Source organism: Alnus glutinosa, chromosome 7 (genome assembly GCF_958979055.1).
Source record: "Alnus glutinosa chromosome 7, dhAlnGlut1.1, whole genome shotgun sequence".
NCBI lineage: Eukaryota > Viridiplantae > Streptophyta > Magnoliopsida > Fagales > Betulaceae > Alnus > Alnus glutinosa.
Genome location: NC_084892.1, coordinates 4,028,890 through 4,047,391, shown reverse-complemented (window position 1 = coordinate 4,047,391; position 18,502 = coordinate 4,028,890). Strand labels below are relative to the sequence as shown.

Sequence of the window (18,502 nt, the reverse complement as noted above, 5' to 3'; positions counted from 1 at the left end):
GATAAAAAAAGAAAAGAAGAAATTGACATTATTAAAATTCACCTAATTGGGATTACCGTTCTCCTAAATTGTTCTTTGGAATTTGTTTCAGCCATAAACAACCGGTGAGCCGTTTGGTATTGGCCTTTTAGCTCTTTCATTATTTTGTGATGGCAGGCATGTGCAGATGTGCTTGTCATCTTGTGTCTATTTAGTTCAAAAAGGGACAATTGGAGACACGGAACCAGCATCACAAGGTACAACGGATACCACAAGAATTATTTGTGAAAGATTTGTTTTCATTATCTTCATTTTTTTTTTCTTTTTTATCTCTGTTTTATAAATTCGTCATTAAATTTATGAGATTTATATATAGTTTCTACATATTCAATAATAAATTTACATATATTCTATTAGGAGATAGATAAAAGATATGTAGAAAAATGAACAGTCAATGCTAAATCTGCAGACAACTAGTTTGATGATTTGGATCGAGATTCCGCTCCTATGCGTCTCTTTTTATTTTTGATTTGAAAGTAAAAATCATAAGAACAAAATAAATCAAAAATAAAAGGAGACTGTTCTTTAAGAGCGGCTAAACAATTTTTGGTTAAAGAGAGTAGTTCAATCACTCTCAATTAATTGGTTTAGGGGTAATCGAACCATTTTCTTTAACTAAAAAAATGATTTAATTATTTTAATGGCCATCAAGAAAGTGCTTCGGCCACTTCAATAGTCAGTTTAGAAGTGGCTAAACCACTCAAAACACTCTAACAACCTTTATTGTTCATTTGAAATGGATGAAAAAAAAGTATAAATTGTGTTGCATCCTTTAGACTACTAGTTTGATCGATTTTGTAAGATGAAATGGGTCTCTTGTTATACAGAACCAGTGTATTGTCATCAGTGATTGTAATTTATATTACTCTCCATAACCATTAAATGTCTACATGTTTCAACGGGATAAGTCTCCTTTATATAATTAATTGTCCGAATTCTCTCAAATTCGGACAGGTAATTACGAAATACCACTTAGAGCACTAGCAGCAGATTCCCAATCATTTTCCCTATATTTAGGGAACAAAACTACTTTTTGCTTCCCTATAAAAAAATACCCCACAATAGATTCCCTTACATTTCCCTATATCAATTAAATATTATTTTTTTACTCTTATTTTATTCTTTTTCTCTCTTTCCTACTTTTTCTCTCTTTCCTATATCAATTAATTATACTTCTTTTATATTAAAATAATACATAGGGAAGGAATAGTAGACATGTATACATAGGGAATTACTATTCATTCCCAACCCCCTCATCTAAATATAGGGTATCTGCTGTGGGAGGTTTTTTGATGTTTTTCATGAAATTTTCCCTAAATATAGGGAAGGGAACTAATATAGGGTAACTGCTACTAGTGCTCTTATGTGATTCACCTGATCAGATAAGTAGTTGTAGTTTGACAGCCCAATTTTTATTTGGTCATGTAGGTTTCATGAGTGGTCTTTCACAATTATCTATTCGAATTCTTTCAAATTTGTACAAATAATTATAAAAATTCTTAATCTGTATCAACGAGGGTTAATTTTTGTGATACCCAACGTTTATGTTGGGCTTAAGAAGTTGGGAATTAGGCTCAAATTTCACAATGTAAACATGGGGGTTCGAATATAGAAGTTAGAAAAATATGAAACTATCTTTAATGGGTGACACAATCGGCTAGGAACCACGCCTCATGAAGCGGAAGTCACTAGTTCGAATCTCTCATCCCCTTTTGCGTGGACATGTCGAGAAGAAAAGAAAAGAAAAATATGAAACTTCTCTAATTTGAGAGTTTTTTGTATGGAGCTGTTACCTAATAGAAGAAACAAACTTATTATACACTTGATAAGCTTAATTATGCTCATAAAAGAGATAGATAGGTCTAGCGTCTACTTGGTTTAGTGTTTTCAAAACATATGTATTTGGGGTACATGTTAGATGTTTATCCCATAACAATTTTAATATAATCAAATTTCAAATTTACGATAGGATTTGTGAGACCCAATGTGGGTCTCACAAATCCTATGGTAAAGAGATGGGTAAGAGATCCATGGATGTGAGATGAATTTGTATAATTTCTCTTATAAAAATTAGCTTTGTTTGGTAAAAAAAACTATTTTCTCTTTGATTTTTATTTTTAAAATTAAAATTTTAACAAATAATTAAAAACACAAAATACTGAAAACTAGTTTTACCTCTACCCTCTAAAAAGTATTAACAAACCAAGCAACTTTTTATTTCAAAATGCAGTTATTAAAAACGTAATTTTTAAAAATATGGCTAAATATTTAGTAAAATTACGATTTGACCTTAAAATAATAATTTTTTTTTATAAGAATAATGTTACTTTTCATACTAAATTTTCTTTTCATCTTTACACAAATTGATGAGATGTATTTTTAGCAACTAATATTTTTTATTTTATTTTTAAACATGAAAAATCATTTAAAGCATGGTGCATAATCTGCGTGAAAATCTAGCATAAAGATTAGCTCACTCTTTTTATAATGCAACCCCACATTCCAATTTTTTTATTCTTTTATAAATGCAAGATGAAAAGAACAAAAATTAAGAAACTAAGAAAGACGAAGAGGGTGCCCTTTCAAAACAGGTGGGAGAGGATCCAGTTAAAGAGGATAGAATGAAAATGCAGCCATAATGAAGTCTGGTTGCAGCCCGTGATACCACATAATGGGCATAAAAGCTTGCACTTCGATTAACATGATTAGCTGACCAGCTAGTAGTAGGTGGAATGATTGTATGGATGTGAGATACGATTGAAGCAATGCACCAGTCTTGTGTGATCTTTGGATATTGAAGAGTCAGAGTAACTGTAATAAAATCATCTTCTAAGATAAAAGAAGTTGCATGTAAAGAGAGAGTCAATTGAACAACCAGTAATGCATGCAGCAAGAGCTTCTCCATAAAGAGCAGCACAAGGAGGACTAATAAGAGCATGAGTAATGCATGGTGCCAAATGAATTTCGAATAAGCACTGCTTGAGTAGAAAAAGAATCCCGCATAGCTGTATCATAATTTATTTTGATAAATGGAGAGCAGGGCTTCTTCTAGACTTCAAGGGAACACACCAAAGCAGAATTCCAAGTAGAGTGATGCTCCAAAACCAGTTTATTGATTTTTGCTGAAATAACAAGGGCATTGGGAACAAAGTCCCTCATGATGAGCCTTATTCCGATAAAACCATATATGATCGGAGGTAACCATAGCAAAAATTTGAAACAAATGAGAGTCTGCCGTTGGAATACCAATCTTTTTTGGGTTAAGAACAATAGATAGCCATTATGTCATATGTGTAATATTTAAACTAAGAATATTAATTGGCCAAAAAGATTGTCGCCAAACCACTTGAGCAATTTGAGAAGGGAAAAAAAGACGGATAATGGAAATGATTGGGCCAAAGCATAGAGAACACCATGTATTTCCATAAAAACAACTTTAAATGATGGTTAAGGTTGAGCTTCCAAAGAGATTTCCAACTAAATTTGAGGAAAGGAGAAGAAGTGGGAGGGTGTGAAAGAGGAGAAAAGATGGTGACCAGATTTAGTAGAAAAAAGAACATTGGTTGGAGTCCATAGAAGAGAATCACGGTTCAACCTAAAGGTAATTTTTTTTAAAAAAAATTTCGGAAACAGTGCTTGGTTGGAAAAGAAAATAAAGAAAGTTAAGCTTACAAGTTGAAAAAGAAGTATGGATTAGATCAGCATTAATAGAGGAAAAAGGCACGTTCATGAAAACTCTTGCCTAATTGGAGTAGGAAAGGATTCGGAAGTCAAAGGATTCGGAAGCTGATCGGTTCACATAGAACACACCCCAGATGGGACAGAGTTTTTCCTTCGAAGCAAGCGCGTTAAAAATTAAAATAAAGCCTACCTAAGCCACACACCGCGGCTTGTCAATTCCTCGGCAAATAAATATCTCCAATTCCAACTCCATTATATATCCACGCGGCGATGTGTAAACTCTATAAAGCCTACTCTTTCTAGATCAGATATACACTACTTCCATTTTCCCTCTGTTCATCAGCAATCAGACATGGCAGACAAACAATCCCTGAATGGTGCCTACTACGGCCCCTCAATCCCACCGACGCGAAAATCCTACCACCGCCACGGCCACGGCCGCGGCAGTGGTTGCTGCGGCTGCTTTGGGTGCCTTTTCGGCTGCCTCTGCGATTGCATTTTCGGCCTCATTTTCAAAATCGTCTTCACTATCCTCGTAATCGTTGGCCTCGCCGCCCTAATCGTCTGGCTCATCCTCCGCCCCAACAACCTCAAGTTCCACGTCACCGACGCGTCTCTCACGCAGTTCAGTTTCACCACCACCACCAACACGCTCCAGTACAACATGGCGCTCAACCTCACCGTCAGAAACCCCAACAAGAGGATTGGCATATACTACGACACCATCCAAGCCAACGGTTACTACGAAGGCCAGAGATTTGGCACGGTGGATTTGACGCCGTTCTACCAAGGGCACAAGAACACGACTGTATTGAGCACCGCGTTCGACAGCCAGCATGTGGTGGTTCTGGGAACTGACGAGCTCTCCAATTTTAATTCGGCGACGAGTGATGGGATCTACAGTATTGATTTGAAGCTGAATCTTAAAATCAGGGCGAAGGTTGGTTGGATCAAGATTGGGAAGTTCAAGCCCAAGATCAAGTGTGGGTTAAAGGTTCCTTTAACCTCTAATGCAAGTAGCTTTGAGACTACCAAATGCAGTTTGGATCTCTGATCATCACAGCACGCCTCTTACATTATTATTATTATTATTATTATTATTATTTATTTCTACGATATTACCATACCTTTGTCTTTAATATATTTTTTTTGGGCATATGTTTTTGTCATTGAGTTTATTTGTCAGTTTTTCATTGGTAAATAAATAAAATATAGAATTCGGTGGTTTTTTTCCTTCTCTATGAACTCAATTGGTGTTTGTCTCACGTTTCAAAAGACGCGTAACAATTTGGAAGAAAAGTCTTGTCGTTGACTCGTTGACGCTCAATAAGCATAGATAGCAGGTGAACAAATCATCAATTCGCGATCAAAGTGTCAGAAACGTGTTGTTGCTGTAATCTTGTCAATTGAATCCATATAAGACTGACACGTCAAAATAAATTTGGACCGCCCGACTATTTATTTAAACAGATAAATATTGTTATTAATTTAGGAAAAAAAAAATGGTGAAAATCGTCGTAGGTGAAAAGTATTGTGAACAAGGAAATCCGGCGGCCCTTTGAAAAAATGGAATCATCTGTGTAGCGCCACGTGTCTTAAGCCGCATGTGGGAAATTCTGGTTTTAGGCTTGATAGTGAAATAATCAAGGAATTATGGCGATGTATTGACTTTTGGGGCCCGGATCCGGTCCCAATGGAGCTTCCCATTACATATGCAATTGACAATATCATTGCACGAGTTCCTCATCAACCTTCTAAAATTATGAACTAAACACGTAATATAACACGTAATAGTCCAGGCAGTGACGGAGATAGAATTTTTGTTTTAGAGGGATTATGATTATAACATAAAGTTGAAGAAAAATTATTTAAAGATATTAAAGTTATATCTAACAAAATAAATAAACAATTAAACAAAATTTAATTATTGTTTAAAATTTAAACAAGAATCTACTTATAAATTTGTCATATCTATCTCGGCATGAGCTTATTTAGAATTTGTTATTTTGGAGCTTAATAGAATCGAATCAAAGTGGTTCTCCATAACATCACGTAAGTACAATTACATATTTCATACAATTTAAATATGTGACAAAAATTATATATATTCATAAATAATTAATTTAAAACAACAATCAAAATATAAAAGCTTAATCATTAATCCATGTAAAAATCTGATTATGTATCTGAAATTTTTCAAGATGGAGAAATTGTCAAAAAAAAGAGTTGAATTTTTGCTCTATTCTGAACAGTCTTTTTAATGTAAACTTCTCACTGTCTCAAAACAAATAGCTAAGCAATTAATCCAAATTGTTGAATGGCTTGAAAAAAAAACAGAAAAAAGGAGACTTAAAAAACTACCATAAGAAGAATTTGGCAGAATCACATTTCACAACTCAATAGTTGAAATATATACAATTAGAAAAAGAAAATAGTTGAAATATATACTTTAGATTTTCTTTTTTCGTCGGCCCCTTAAATAGATCAACATGGCACATATATATATAAAATATTTTAAGTCGGTTTGGTGACTTTCAAACAAAATCAAGTCTGACGCCATTACTTAATAGTTAATACAAAGAAAGAAAAAAAAGAAAAGTGACGCGTTGAAATATAGCACCTTGTTTAAACGATGCGTTTGGACTTTGGAGTCTCACGCTGCCTTAAAGCGTTAAAAAACAAAGGGATAAACGATGTGTTCGGAGTTAAATGATCGTGTGGTTAATTAACGGTCTAACAACAAAACTTATTGAAATGACGCGTTTTAAAGAAATAATAAAGGGTCATTTTCTTCTCTCGTCTAACCTAAAAGCCTAAAAGCCTGAAAGCTGAAACTGTGCAGAAAAAAAAATAATCAAGACTTTGCTGCTACAATCGTTTGCTTATGAGTGGGTGGTAGAATGGTTGAGGATAATGTCAATTGTCCCTGATGAGTAGCTAAGGGTGGACAACTAGTACATTTTAGAAGATTTTCTACAGGGCTAAGAGTAATTTTTGGGGGTTGAAGGGAGAGTCGTTTGACCCCTCTCGACCCCATCCCTCCGCCCGAGTCCAAGTAACAATCAGTTTCATAAATTGTGTACTGCCATGTGAAATTGTAATAAAAAGTGTAATACGTACCTCAAACAGTTTCCTTTGATAAAATGGGGATATTGTGAGATAAGAAAATATAGAACTTGAAAGTAGATGGACATTACGAAGCCGATTGGATGAGATTGTGCAACATGATCGATGTTTGCTGACCTATGCACCTTTTTCTTTTTTTTTCTTTTTTTTTTTTTTTGAAAGAAATGATAATAGATGTCATTAATCAAGTACAATACTTCAAATAAAAGAATGAACACTGCTCTATCCAGACTTGATCTAAACACTATGATAAAACTACCTTGGTCATTTGATGGGCCGTTGTGTTGATGTCCCATTGAATATGCTGCACATCATGAAAAGGAAAATTATTAAGCTTAGTCTTGCTATCATCCAACAATTGCCCGCAGCCCAGCCAATACAAGAGGAATCTTGTTACAAAGTTGAAATGACAATCAAAGAATACCTTCAAAGACTGCTCTCTAAAACCCCAACTCTCCACAAAATTGTATTGCCTGCCACACAGCCACTGCTTCTGCAACAGTTGGGTCCGTAATGAAAGGAATGGTCTTGGCCATTGCTGCTACCACAAAGCTGTCCTCATCTCGCACAACCACCCCCACTCCCATTCTTTTTTGTAAAAGGTCTAGAGATGCGTCCCAATTAATTTTTACCTGCCCCCCTTCTGGCCTTTCAGCCTCAGTTTGGTCATTGTTTGCCCATTTGAAATTGTCCAACATCAAACCTTGCATTGGAAGCCACCTGTTAGGGAGAAAGAAAATCCCCTTCAAAAATAAAGGAGTTTCTTCTCATCCACATAAGATGAGCCACTATGAAGACTTCTTTGAGCTCTTCTTCATGTAATTTTTTCAACAAAATCCTCACATTGCGTCTCCCTTCACAACCTGTAATTGACAATTCATGTACACACTGCTACAGTCCTGCCACACGGCCAAAGAAGAAAGGCAATAACACAAGATTTGGCAACTAGTTTCGGCTTTTGAAAGGCAAAAGGGACAAAGAGGGTCAGAAACAATATTTTTATGGAACAACCTCTCTTTAGTTAGGAGCAGGTTATGGCATATTTTCCACAGAAAATTCTTTGTCACCCTAGACAATTTCAATGCCCATAATTTCCTCTATATCTCCTGGTCCTCCATAATAGAAGAGCTCTCACCTGTGATCTTGGCCCTCCATTGTAGCTCTAAATGGTAGGCCCTCTTAACCGAAAATTAAAAAGCCCGTTCTTCGTGCCACTCCAAACTAGCCAATTGGGATTTCAAAGGAGACTCAAAGCCATTGCACAAATGCACTCTGCCTCAACCGACTCAAAACCCTATCATATCAAATTAAAATTCTACCAACCTGAATTCTGGTCAATAATATTACTAGCCTTTGCATCCGGCTCCAGCTCCTTCACGGGTGAACAAATCAGATGGGAAGAGGTGAAAATAAGCCATTTGTCTCCCTAAATCCTTGTATTCTCTCCATTACCCACTATCCAAACAAGCCGCTCTTCTAAAACCGCCCTAGCTTTGATGATGCTCTGTCGTGCAAACGAGGGGCGCCGCCCTAAATTTGCATGAAGAAAATCACTCGCATGGAAATATTTTTCCTTCAAAATCTGAGCCGCCAAAGAATCGGGATTTTGGAATAATCTCCATCCCTATTTAGAAAGCATAGTGAGAATAAAGATTTCCAAATCCCGAAAACCCAATCCTACAATATCTTTGGATAAGCTCAACTTAGCCCAATTCATCCATGAAATACCCGAACCCCCCTTTTGGTGGCTCCACCAAAACCTGTTCATCAACGAGTTGAGCTTGTTACATAAAGCATTGGGTAATAAGAATACCTCCATGCTATAAGTAGGGATAGCCTGAACAACTGCTTTAATAAGAATCTCTCTCCTTGTCTGGGATAAAAACTTCTCCTTCCACCCATCCAGCTTGTGTTGCACTCTACTTTTTATCCTTGCAAAAGTTTGCATTTTTTATCTGCCTACGAGAGCCGGGAGGCCCTTATACTTCTCAAAACAAGTAGCATTGTATTCCCACAGATGAGCAAATATGGTTTTTGAATTCCCTCCTAGTATTTATGTTGAAGAAAATGGAAGTCTTCTCATTATTTAACTTTTGCTCGAAGCTAGCTCGTAGGTATGCAACATCTGTAGCACATTCCCCCATTATGTAAAGTTTGCTCGATAAAAGAGAAGATTGTCATTGCAAAGAAAATGTGAGTCAAATAGAACCCTCCAGCGGAAATAAGAACTCTCGTTACCCTTCCATCCCTTTCAACCCTCTGCAACAAAGAACTCAAACTCTCCACACAAAGAAGAAATAGATACAGGGATAAGGGGTCCCCTTGTTTGAGACCTCTTGTGAGAGTCACCCTTTTTAAAGGACTACCATTAATAAGAACTGAATAGGAGACTGAGCTAACACATTTCATAATAATATCAATCCACCTCTCCGAAAAAACCCAATTTCGGCATCATCTCCTCTAAAAAAATTTAATTCCACCCGATCATAAGCCTTACTCATATCAAGTTTGATAGTCATAAATCCCTTCTTCCCCCTCATTCTAGAATCCATCAAATGGAGAGTCTCGTACGCCACTAGAATGTCAGTAATAAGTCGACCCAAGACAAAAAGCACTCTGGTGTTGTGATATAATGGAGGGCAAGACCAATTTTAACCTTTTGGCTAAAACATTTGCTATCAATTTGTACAATACATTACATAGGCTTATAGGCCGAAAACCACACACAGTAGTAGCAAAAGACTTTTTTGGAATTAAAACAATGTACGTAGAGTTAATAAGAGGTTCATAATACCATTATTAAGAAAATCCAAAACAACCAATTTTACCTCGCCACCCACTATCTCCCAATGCTTCTGATAGAAATAAACCCTGTAACCATGAGGTCCCAGGGCCTTCAAAGGCTGCATCTAAGATAAAGCTACATTAACCTCCTCAAGAGAGAAAGCTCCGGTCAACATTATGTTCATCTCATTTGTCACTCGGGGAACAACACCAGCTAGACACTCATCCACTCCCACATGTCTAGCAGTAGAAAAAAGCTTTTGGAAATAGTCAATAAAATTAAGCTTCTCCAATATCCTGTTGCTGGGACAACCGATTACGCTGCCTCTTGATTCATCACTGTTTCAATTTGATTTTTTCGTCTTCGTTGATTGGCCCAAGCATGAAATTATTTAGTGTTTCTATCTCCATGCTTGCACCAACAACGCTTGGCCCGCTGTTTCCACCGAAGATCGTCCATTTCCATCAATTGACGTAAATTACCTACCTTTTCTTATTTACTTTAAATTCTCTATAAATACCATCTAATGTAATAAAGATCTAAATAATTAAATACAATGAAAATGTACCCTTAAGATCACTTCACACTAGTGGACTAGTAGTTTAGATAATTCAGGAGATTTGAACATCACCCAATAATGTGGGAAATAAATTTACCTGTCAATTAAAGCGATTTTATGGAACATTAATCCTATTAAATCCGTAGAGTTTTTTTTTTTTTTTTTTTTTGAAAATTAAATCCGTAGAGTTACACACCGTCTTATGTGCAATAGTGTATAACGGATCGATCAAATTCATAGAAAATTACTGATCAATTAATAGCAGTCAATATCGCATTACGTGCGTGTAAGACTTATCTCTTAGAATAGCACACATTAATATTGCTGAATTCAACTCGAGCACACGGGTGATTCCTACCAACGACTAATCAACAATCGCCCATTGGAAAATGTATGTGCATATCTATCTGCAAAAGGCCTGTTCAAAATCATTTTTCTATCGACCCACATCACATCCTGGAGTTTTATTTCTTTTTATTTATATATATATATATAGTAAATAAAGAAAGAGAAATATTACATATAGATGGAATTAGGCACATCCCATTATCATATATATAGTAAATAAATATTTTTGAACGAAATTTAATAAATTCTCGTAAATTATCCACGCATAAAAATATAAAATACTGGGATGCAAAAGGCCTAGACATACATATATGGTTTTAGTTAAATTAAATGAAGGATGCTGAAATTCTTTCTACCGTTCTTATGCTGTTCATCTAAAATGACATAAATATAATAAAAAAAAATTACATCTATATCTATCTGAGTGACATAGATGTAATTTTTTTTATTACATTTATGTCCTTTTAGATGGATACCAGAAGAACACAAAAAGAATTCTAGCATTCCTCAAATTAAATAATGGAAGAGAGGAAAGAAAAAAATTTCTAAATAAATTAATTTTGTAAATCCCTTGAGGTAGAAGTTTGTCTTATTTTATTTTATTTTATTTAAATTAAAGTCCGTCGCTCATGATCTGGTTTAAGAGTTAAAAATATTGGATTATGTATTAAAAAACTGAATTAAAAAGCATTAAATTAATTCAAGAAGGGCAAGAGTATTAAAGTAATTGACATGGTCCAAAGTGATATGCTACGCGTACAGCGCATCAAAAAGAGTTCTGAGGAATCTTCCTAATTTCACAATTCACACACAACATTTCGTAGGAAGAGAACAGGAAACGCCGCCATTTCAATCTTCCAAAAGCAAACGCGTTGATGCTGATTCCTGAACCGACGTCACGCTCTCATGCAGCCGGTACCGTAAACTCATAAAAAACCATGTAACGCGGCTGACGAGACTTTCCTGCTCCATTCTCGAGCCCTATAAATACACGCATCAAACCCTTCTCCTTCATATCTCCCATACTGATCTTCCATCTCATATTATAGAAGAATAGAATTCCACAGCCCATTTTCTCTTGCTTTCTTTTAATTCACCATGGCTGAGAAACAATCCAACCTGAACGGTGCCTACTACGGCCCGGCAGTCCCACCACCAACCCAAACCTACCACCGCCATGGCCGTGGCCGGGGGTGTGGCTGCTGCTGCCTCTTTGGCTTCCTTTTGAAGCTCGTAGTCTCCCTTGTTGTCATCATTGGCCTTGCTGCTCTCATCTTTTGGCTCATATTCCGTCCCACCAACGTCAAGTTCTACGTCACGGACGCCTCGCTCACGGAGTTCACTTTTACCGGCAACAACACTCTGCAGTACAACCTTGCCGTCAACATCACCGTCAGAAACCCCAACAGAAAGATCGGAGTCTATTACGACACCATCGAGGCCAGGGCGTACTACGAGGACCAGCGGTTCGATACGGAAAGCTTGACACCGTTTTACCAAGGGCACAAGACTACGAGCTATCTGAACACGGCGTTTGAAGGGCAGCATTTGGTGTTGCTTGGGACTGATGAGCTCTCGCAGTTCAATGCGGAGAAGACTGCCGGGGTTTACACCGTTGACGTGAAACTCTATCTCCGGATCCGGTTCAAGGTAGGGAAGGTGAGGATCGGCCGGTTGAAGCCTAAGGTTAAGTGCGACCTGAAAGTTCCACTGAGTTCTACTGGAAATTCCGCAGTTGTTTTTCAGAATACCAAGTGCGACGTCGATTTCTGATCGTCCGACCTTCTCCATGTTTGATTGAGTGCACTATTTTTTCTTTTTCTTTATTCATTTTTTTTTTTTTTTGGTGTATGTTATCATTCTTCTAGCGTATTCACGCATACGGATTGTATTTGCTGATCGACTTTATCATATTTTTATTTGTTACTTTCGTTATGCGTGTAAATAAATAAACAAATCATAAATATAGCCACGATTCTTGAGTTTTTCAACGATGCTTATGCAATGCTTCTAGACTTTTGTTTATTTTATGTTTCCCATTATAATAAGTTAAAAAGGAGACTGAAGACATTAATTAATTGGCCAGTTTCCTAAGAAGTTAAGAACAAGCCATTGGCTTCTACAAGACTTACGTTTAGAAGATATTTGTCAAATGGACAGAAAATGTTTTACAAATTGGGCAGTAAGAGTTCTTATAATTTAGCCAAAAAGAAAAAAGAAAAAAAGTGATGTGTCTTTTATTGTCAGAGAAATATATATTATTTTTAATAGCATGTATTTTTACATGTTTTCTTAAATGACTTGTCACTTTTTGAATATTGGGTACGAATAATTCCTACCGCCTAAGTTGTAGAAAATTTCTGTACAACTTGAAATGAGACCTATATAGCTAAAGCCACTAATTTATCAAGTTAAAAAATAGAACCTAAAAAGTTAAAATGATAAAAAGTACATAAAGGCCTTCACTTGATTTAATTTACTTAAGCTTATCAAAAAATCTAGGCTATGTTTGTTGAACTTCTCAAAAGCCTTTAATCTGTTTTAAAAACACAAACATTCAAAAGCCCTTAGATTTTGTTTTTTCACAAGTCACACATCTCAATTAATTGTACATATAGTTGTCGTATAACAATCTTTTAAATGACATTAGATTTTAACAAATAATTCACTTTTTAAAACATAGAACTCAGAACAATTTTTAAAAATAAAACACAAATATTTTTCAAAATACAAAATACAACATACTTTTTAGAAACTTTATATACCTTAGAGCATTCCTAGTAGCCTCACCAAATTTTACTCACCAAAATAACTAAAAATTACTTTTTTCTATTCTGATGAGCCACTTTATTAAAATTCCCCCAGCAGCCTCACCATTTTAACTAGTCAATATTCACTATTCTATTTAAATAATAATTTTTTCATATTTCTTTATTTTTTCTCTATATAATATTTTTATAAAAAATCATTTATATCCATGAAATAAGGACATTATCGTGTGAGAGATGGGAGATGAGAGAAGAAAATGAGAGAAAAAAGGAAAAAAGTGTGCTAATCATGTGAGAGAGAAATTGAAACAAAATTTGGTGAGTGGGTTGTTGAGTGAAAATGCCTGGTCTAATTTGACTAGTAAGAGTTTTCATCAAATTGGCTCACCAAAATAGCTAAAAAACTAATTTGGTGAGGCTACTAAAAATGCTCTTATAAGCTATATAATTAGAGGAATATGAAAAAGATAGGCACTTAATTTTTTGAGATGTATTTGGTGTCATTTTTTGGCACATCTCTTTAATAAATTTACTATTAAATCTGTGGAACTCACATGTGATTTCATAGATTTAATAATAAATTTACACATCTCTTATACCGAGATAAATTAGAAACGTGCAAGAGAATGAAATACAAAGATGGATATTATATATATGCAAGAGAATAAAATCAATCATTTTCTCTATTTTATTACGGTAGAGCATTACTAATTAATTTTTTTTAAGAATAAAAAGTAATAATGCAATTGTATAAATAATAGCTTTTGTCCATGAAATTGAATAATTGCAGCGGGTGTATCCGTGTATATAACTGAGCTGGCATGCCTATTAATATTATGATACATATTACATTCCACAAAAATTACGAGGAGATGTTTCAATTATTTTTTAATTATTCACACAGCTTCTTTATAAGTTTGTATTTCTTGATTATTTTCTAAAGTAATCTTATTTTTGGAATTTGGTGCATATAACATGAAATTGATGAGTACATAATTATAATGATATATTACAATTGCTATTATACGTGGATTCCCCAACAATTTATAACAGTCGTGATAAACTTCACTGCTTCAGAGTTGAAGCTAGAGCAACCCCGTCTCTTTGCGTTAGGCATCTGGCCGGATTTTTTTTTTTTTTAAACAATTAAAATGAATGCTTTAGTAGTTCGACTCCATTGGGGATCGAACCCAGAATCTCTGGTTTCGTAGACCAGCGCCTTATCCATTGGGCCATGGAGTCGTTGATAGGCTTCACGATTTTCTTCCTGCATACTCTGATTTTGGCACGGCTGGCTGAACTGTTATTTGAAATAGAAATTATACTTTATAATTTTTGTATAACTTTTATATAATTTCAACAATTTTTTTTTTTAAATTAATCATTTGATCTATTTTCTACATATGGGTCCTATGTCTCCAAGAGTTGATTTTTTTTTTTTTTTTTTTTTTTTTTAAAAAAATTATTAAAATTGTACAAGAGTTATACAGAAGTTATAAACGAATCATATCTCTATTTGTAAAATAAGGTTATTAGAGTGGCCGGTGCCAACTCAAGGCCAGTGGAGAAGAGAGTGTTGGTTCTCAATGCCATACCCTTTTTTTTTTAGGTGTCCCCTCTTTCTAACTCGATGCTCATTTTGAGATGGTTCTTAGTGGTTATTGCTTGACTGCTTGCCACGCAATCGACTTTAATTGAGTGATGAATAATATTACTCTTTAAACTTATTTATTACATCTATGTTATCTCGAATGATATACTGTTTTAAGTTACTTATACTATCAACCACTTAACAAAAATAAAATAAAATTGAAAGCTATTTAAAATATGTCATGCCCCATATCATAATTGCAGCATTTTCTCGGCGATATCCCAACTGGGACTTTTGCTTTTGATGACTAGTTGAAGCTACCAAAATTGAAAGTTATTTAAAACGGGAATAACTTTAATTCGGTCGTGGTAGAAACTAGTCTTTGTTTGTTTGCTAATGAGAAGTTGACTCGTAAGCCTAGAGCAAGAAAATCAAATACAGGCAAAACACCCAATTTTCTTGCAGTGAAATGAAGAGATCGAGGGAGAGAGATGGGCGTCTTCATGTTGGAAACCCAGCCCCAACCACTAACCCTGACCTAGACAACAAACTGGCGTAGCCTAGGTGGAAGCCGCGCCACCACGTGGCCGACCCTGGTTCGACCTCGATCACATCGCCATTCACCATCTCCGGTTGAACCAGAATGCTGAGAGCACGAAATCATCGGACCAGATGTGATCACCGACCAGATCTGATCACCGAAAACCACTAGAGGGGCGAGAGGGGAGAATGGCTGACGAGAGGGAGAGATCCCGGGAGAGGACGAGGCTCAGGCCGGATCTCTGTCGACGGTGTCGGGAGGTCGCGGGAAAGAGGATCTGGAGGCTCGCCGGTGGTCATCGAATCTCTGTGGCTGGAGGACCAGCCGTCCGATGACGGCGAAGTGGTAGTCGGCTGACGGGTTGAGGAGCTTCATTTTATTTTATTTTTCATGAATTTGGCATGATCGGGTGTTTTCAACCTATATTGTTTTGATGTGTTCTGGTATACGAAAGTGACGTGGCATGTTATTATTGGTGGGTATAAACTCCTTGTTCTCTGCCAAGGGCACTAATTTAAAACACTTGTCATGACTAGCTGAAGTTACCATTTAAACCCGTAACATTTGATACTACTGCTAAGGCATAGACTAGTTTGTCATGCGCATGTAAAGTCATTGTCTTGCATGTTCTTGCTTGTGTTCCACAGTTCTAGAGTCTGGAAATCCACACAATTTATAATAAACAATAAATAAATAAATTAAAAAAGAAGAAGAAGAAGAAGAAGAAGAAGAAACGCTTCTAATTCTCATAGAGTAATGCAGTTCTAAGCTATAAAAACCTCATCTATATATATATAGATGAATGCTATAAATACCTTATATAAACATGCATTGAAACAAAGGCGTAAGCAACGCTAATCTGAGACCCAAATCCGCAATAAAACTGCAATTGTCACAAGGTTGTGTATGGCTAAATTATGAGATGAAATTGGATGAAAAAGGCAGAACAGTTAAATATTGGATTATGTATTAAAAAACTGAATTAAAAGGCATTAAATTAATTCAAGAAGCTAAGGGCAAGAATATCAAAGTAATTGACATGCATGGTCCAAAATGATATACTACGCGTACAGCGCATCAAAAAGAGTTCTGAGAAATCTTCCTAATTAATTTCACAGTTCACACACAACATTTCGTAGGAAGAGAACACGAAACTCCCCCATTTCACTCTTTCAAAAGCAAACGCGTTGATCCTGATTCCTGAACCGACGTCACGCTCTCATGCAGCCGTGCCGTAAGCTCAAAAAAAAAAAACCATGTAACGCGGCTAACGAGGCTTTCCTGCTCCATTCTCGAACCCTATAAATACATGCGCGCATCAAACCCTTCTCCTTCATATTATCTCCCATATATACTCTTCCATCATCTTATAGAATTCCACAGCACATTTTCTCTTGCTAGCTTTCTTTTAATAAAACACCATGGCTGAGAAACAATCCCACCTGAACGGTGCCTACTACGGCCCGGCAGTCCCACCACCAACCCAATCCTACCACCGCCATGGCCGTGGCCGGGGGTGCGGCTGCTGCTGCCTCTTTGGCTTCCTTTTGAAGCTCGTAGTCTCCCTTGTTGTCATCATTGGCCTTGCTGCTCTCATCTTTTGGCTCATATTCCGCCCCACCAACGTCAAGTTCTACGTCACGGACGCCTCGCTCACGGAGTTCACTTTCACCGGCAACAACACTTTGCAGTACAACCTTGCCGTCAACATCACCGTCAGAAACCCCAACAGGAAGATCGGAGTCTACTACGACACCATCGAGGCCAACGCGTACTACGAGGACCAGCGGTTCGGTACGAAAAGCTTGACGCCGTTTTACCAAGGGCACAAGACTACGAGCTATCTGAACACGGCGTTTGAAGGGCAGCAATTGGTGTTGCTTGGGACTGATGAGCTCTCGCAGTTCAATGCGGAGAAGACTGCCGGGGTTTACACCATTGACGTGAAGCTCAATCTCCGGATCCGGTTCAAGGTAGGAAAGGTGAAGACCGGCCGGTTGAAGCCTAAGGTTAAGTGCGACCTGAAAGTTCCTCTGAGTTCTACTGGAAATTCAGCAGTTGTTTTTCAGAATACCAAGTGCGATGTCGATTTCTGATCGTCCGACCTTCTTTATGTTTGATTGAGTCCACTATTTTTATTTATTTATTTATTATTATTATTATTATTATTTTTTATTGTGTATGTTATCATTCTTCTAGCTTATTCACGCATACGGATTGTATTTGCTGATCATGATGATATGCTTTTATTATTGGACTTTATCATATTTTTATCTGTTACTTTCGTTATGCGTGTAAATAAATAAATTAATCATAAATATAGCCACGATTCTTGAGTTTTTCGACAATGCTTATGCAATGCCTCTAGACTTTTGTTTATTTTATGTTTCCCAATATTATAATAAGTTAAAAACGAGACTGAATATATTATTAATTGGCCAGTTTCGTAAGAACAAGTCATTGGCTTCTAAAAGACTTACGTTTAGAAGATAAGTGTCAAATGGACAGAAAAAGTTTTGTGAAAAACAAAAGAAAGTGATATGTGTCATTTATTACGAGGGAAATATATATATTTTTTAATAGTATGTATTTTTCACATATTTTTCTAAATAATATGTTACTTTTTAAATATTGGGTAAAAAGAATTCTTATCGCCTAAGTTGTAGGAAATTTCTGTACAACTTGAATTGAGACCTATATAGCTGAGGCTGGAGCCACTAATATATCAAGTTAAAAATTAGAATCTAAAAGGTTAAAATGATAAAAAGTACATAAAGGCCTTAATTCACTTGATTTAATTTACTTAAGCTTATCCAAAAATCTAGGCTATGTTTGTTGAACTTCTCAAAAGCCCGTGATTTTCTTTTTTCACAAGTCACATTATTTGGTGTTATTTTCTTACACATCTTTTATAAATTTTGCTATTGAATTTGTGGAATCCACATGTAGTCTCATAAATACAATAATAAATTTACACATTTTTTATACCGAGATGGATTAGAAATGTGCAAGAAAATGAAATACGGAAATGGATAAGAAATATGCAAGAGAATGAAATCAATCA

General features: G+C 36.0%; 3 protein-coding genes and 1 non-coding gene across 4 annotated transcripts; 3 read left to right on the top strand and 1 right to left on the bottom strand.

The window, feature by feature from the left end:
- The first annotated feature begins 3,983 nt into the window (after positions 1 to 3,983).
- On the top strand, positions 3,984 to 4,948 carry LOC133873169 (NDR1/HIN1-like protein 3). The gene has a single exon (XM_062310902.1). It carries the CDS (start codon positions 4,073 to 4,075, stop codon positions 4,772 to 4,774), a length of 702 nt encoding a protein of 233 aa, XP_062166886.1. The 5' UTR covers positions 3,984 to 4,072; the 3' UTR covers positions 4,775 to 4,948.
- Positions 4,949 to 11,539: 6,591 nt separating this feature from the next.
- Positions 11,540 to 12,529, top strand: LOC133873553 (NDR1/HIN1-like protein 3). The gene has a single exon (XM_062311274.1). The coding sequence runs from the start codon at positions 11,637 to 11,639 to the stop codon at positions 12,309 to 12,311; it is 675 nt and encodes a 224-aa protein (XP_062167258.1). The 5' UTR covers positions 11,540 to 11,636; the 3' UTR covers positions 12,312 to 12,529.
- Positions 12,530 to 14,475: 1,946 nt separating this feature from the next.
- Positions 14,476 to 14,548, bottom strand: TRNAR-ACG (transfer RNA arginine (anticodon ACG)). The gene has a single exon. It is a non-coding gene; the product is annotated as a tRNA-Arg (tRNA).
- A 2,220-nt stretch (positions 14,549 to 16,768) lies between these two features.
- Positions 16,769 to 17,786, top strand: LOC133873776 (NDR1/HIN1-like protein 3). Its single transcript, XM_062311530.1, has one exon. It carries the CDS (start codon positions 16,860 to 16,862, stop codon positions 17,532 to 17,534), a length of 675 nt encoding a protein of 224 aa, XP_062167514.1. The 5' UTR covers positions 16,769 to 16,859; the 3' UTR covers positions 17,535 to 17,786.
- The last annotated feature ends 716 nt before the right edge of the window (positions 17,787 to 18,502 follow it).

Coding starts and splice junctions, on each gene's coding strand:
- LOC133873776 (XM_062311530.1), top strand. CDS start 16,860: ATGGCTGAGAAACAATCCCACCTGAACGGTGCCTACTACGGCCCGGCA.
- LOC133873169 (XM_062310902.1), top strand. CDS start 4,073: ATGGCAGACAAACAATCCCTGAATGGTGCCTACTACGGCCCCTCAATC.
- LOC133873553 (XM_062311274.1), top strand. CDS start 11,637: ATGGCTGAGAAACAATCCAACCTGAACGGTGCCTACTACGGCCCGGCA.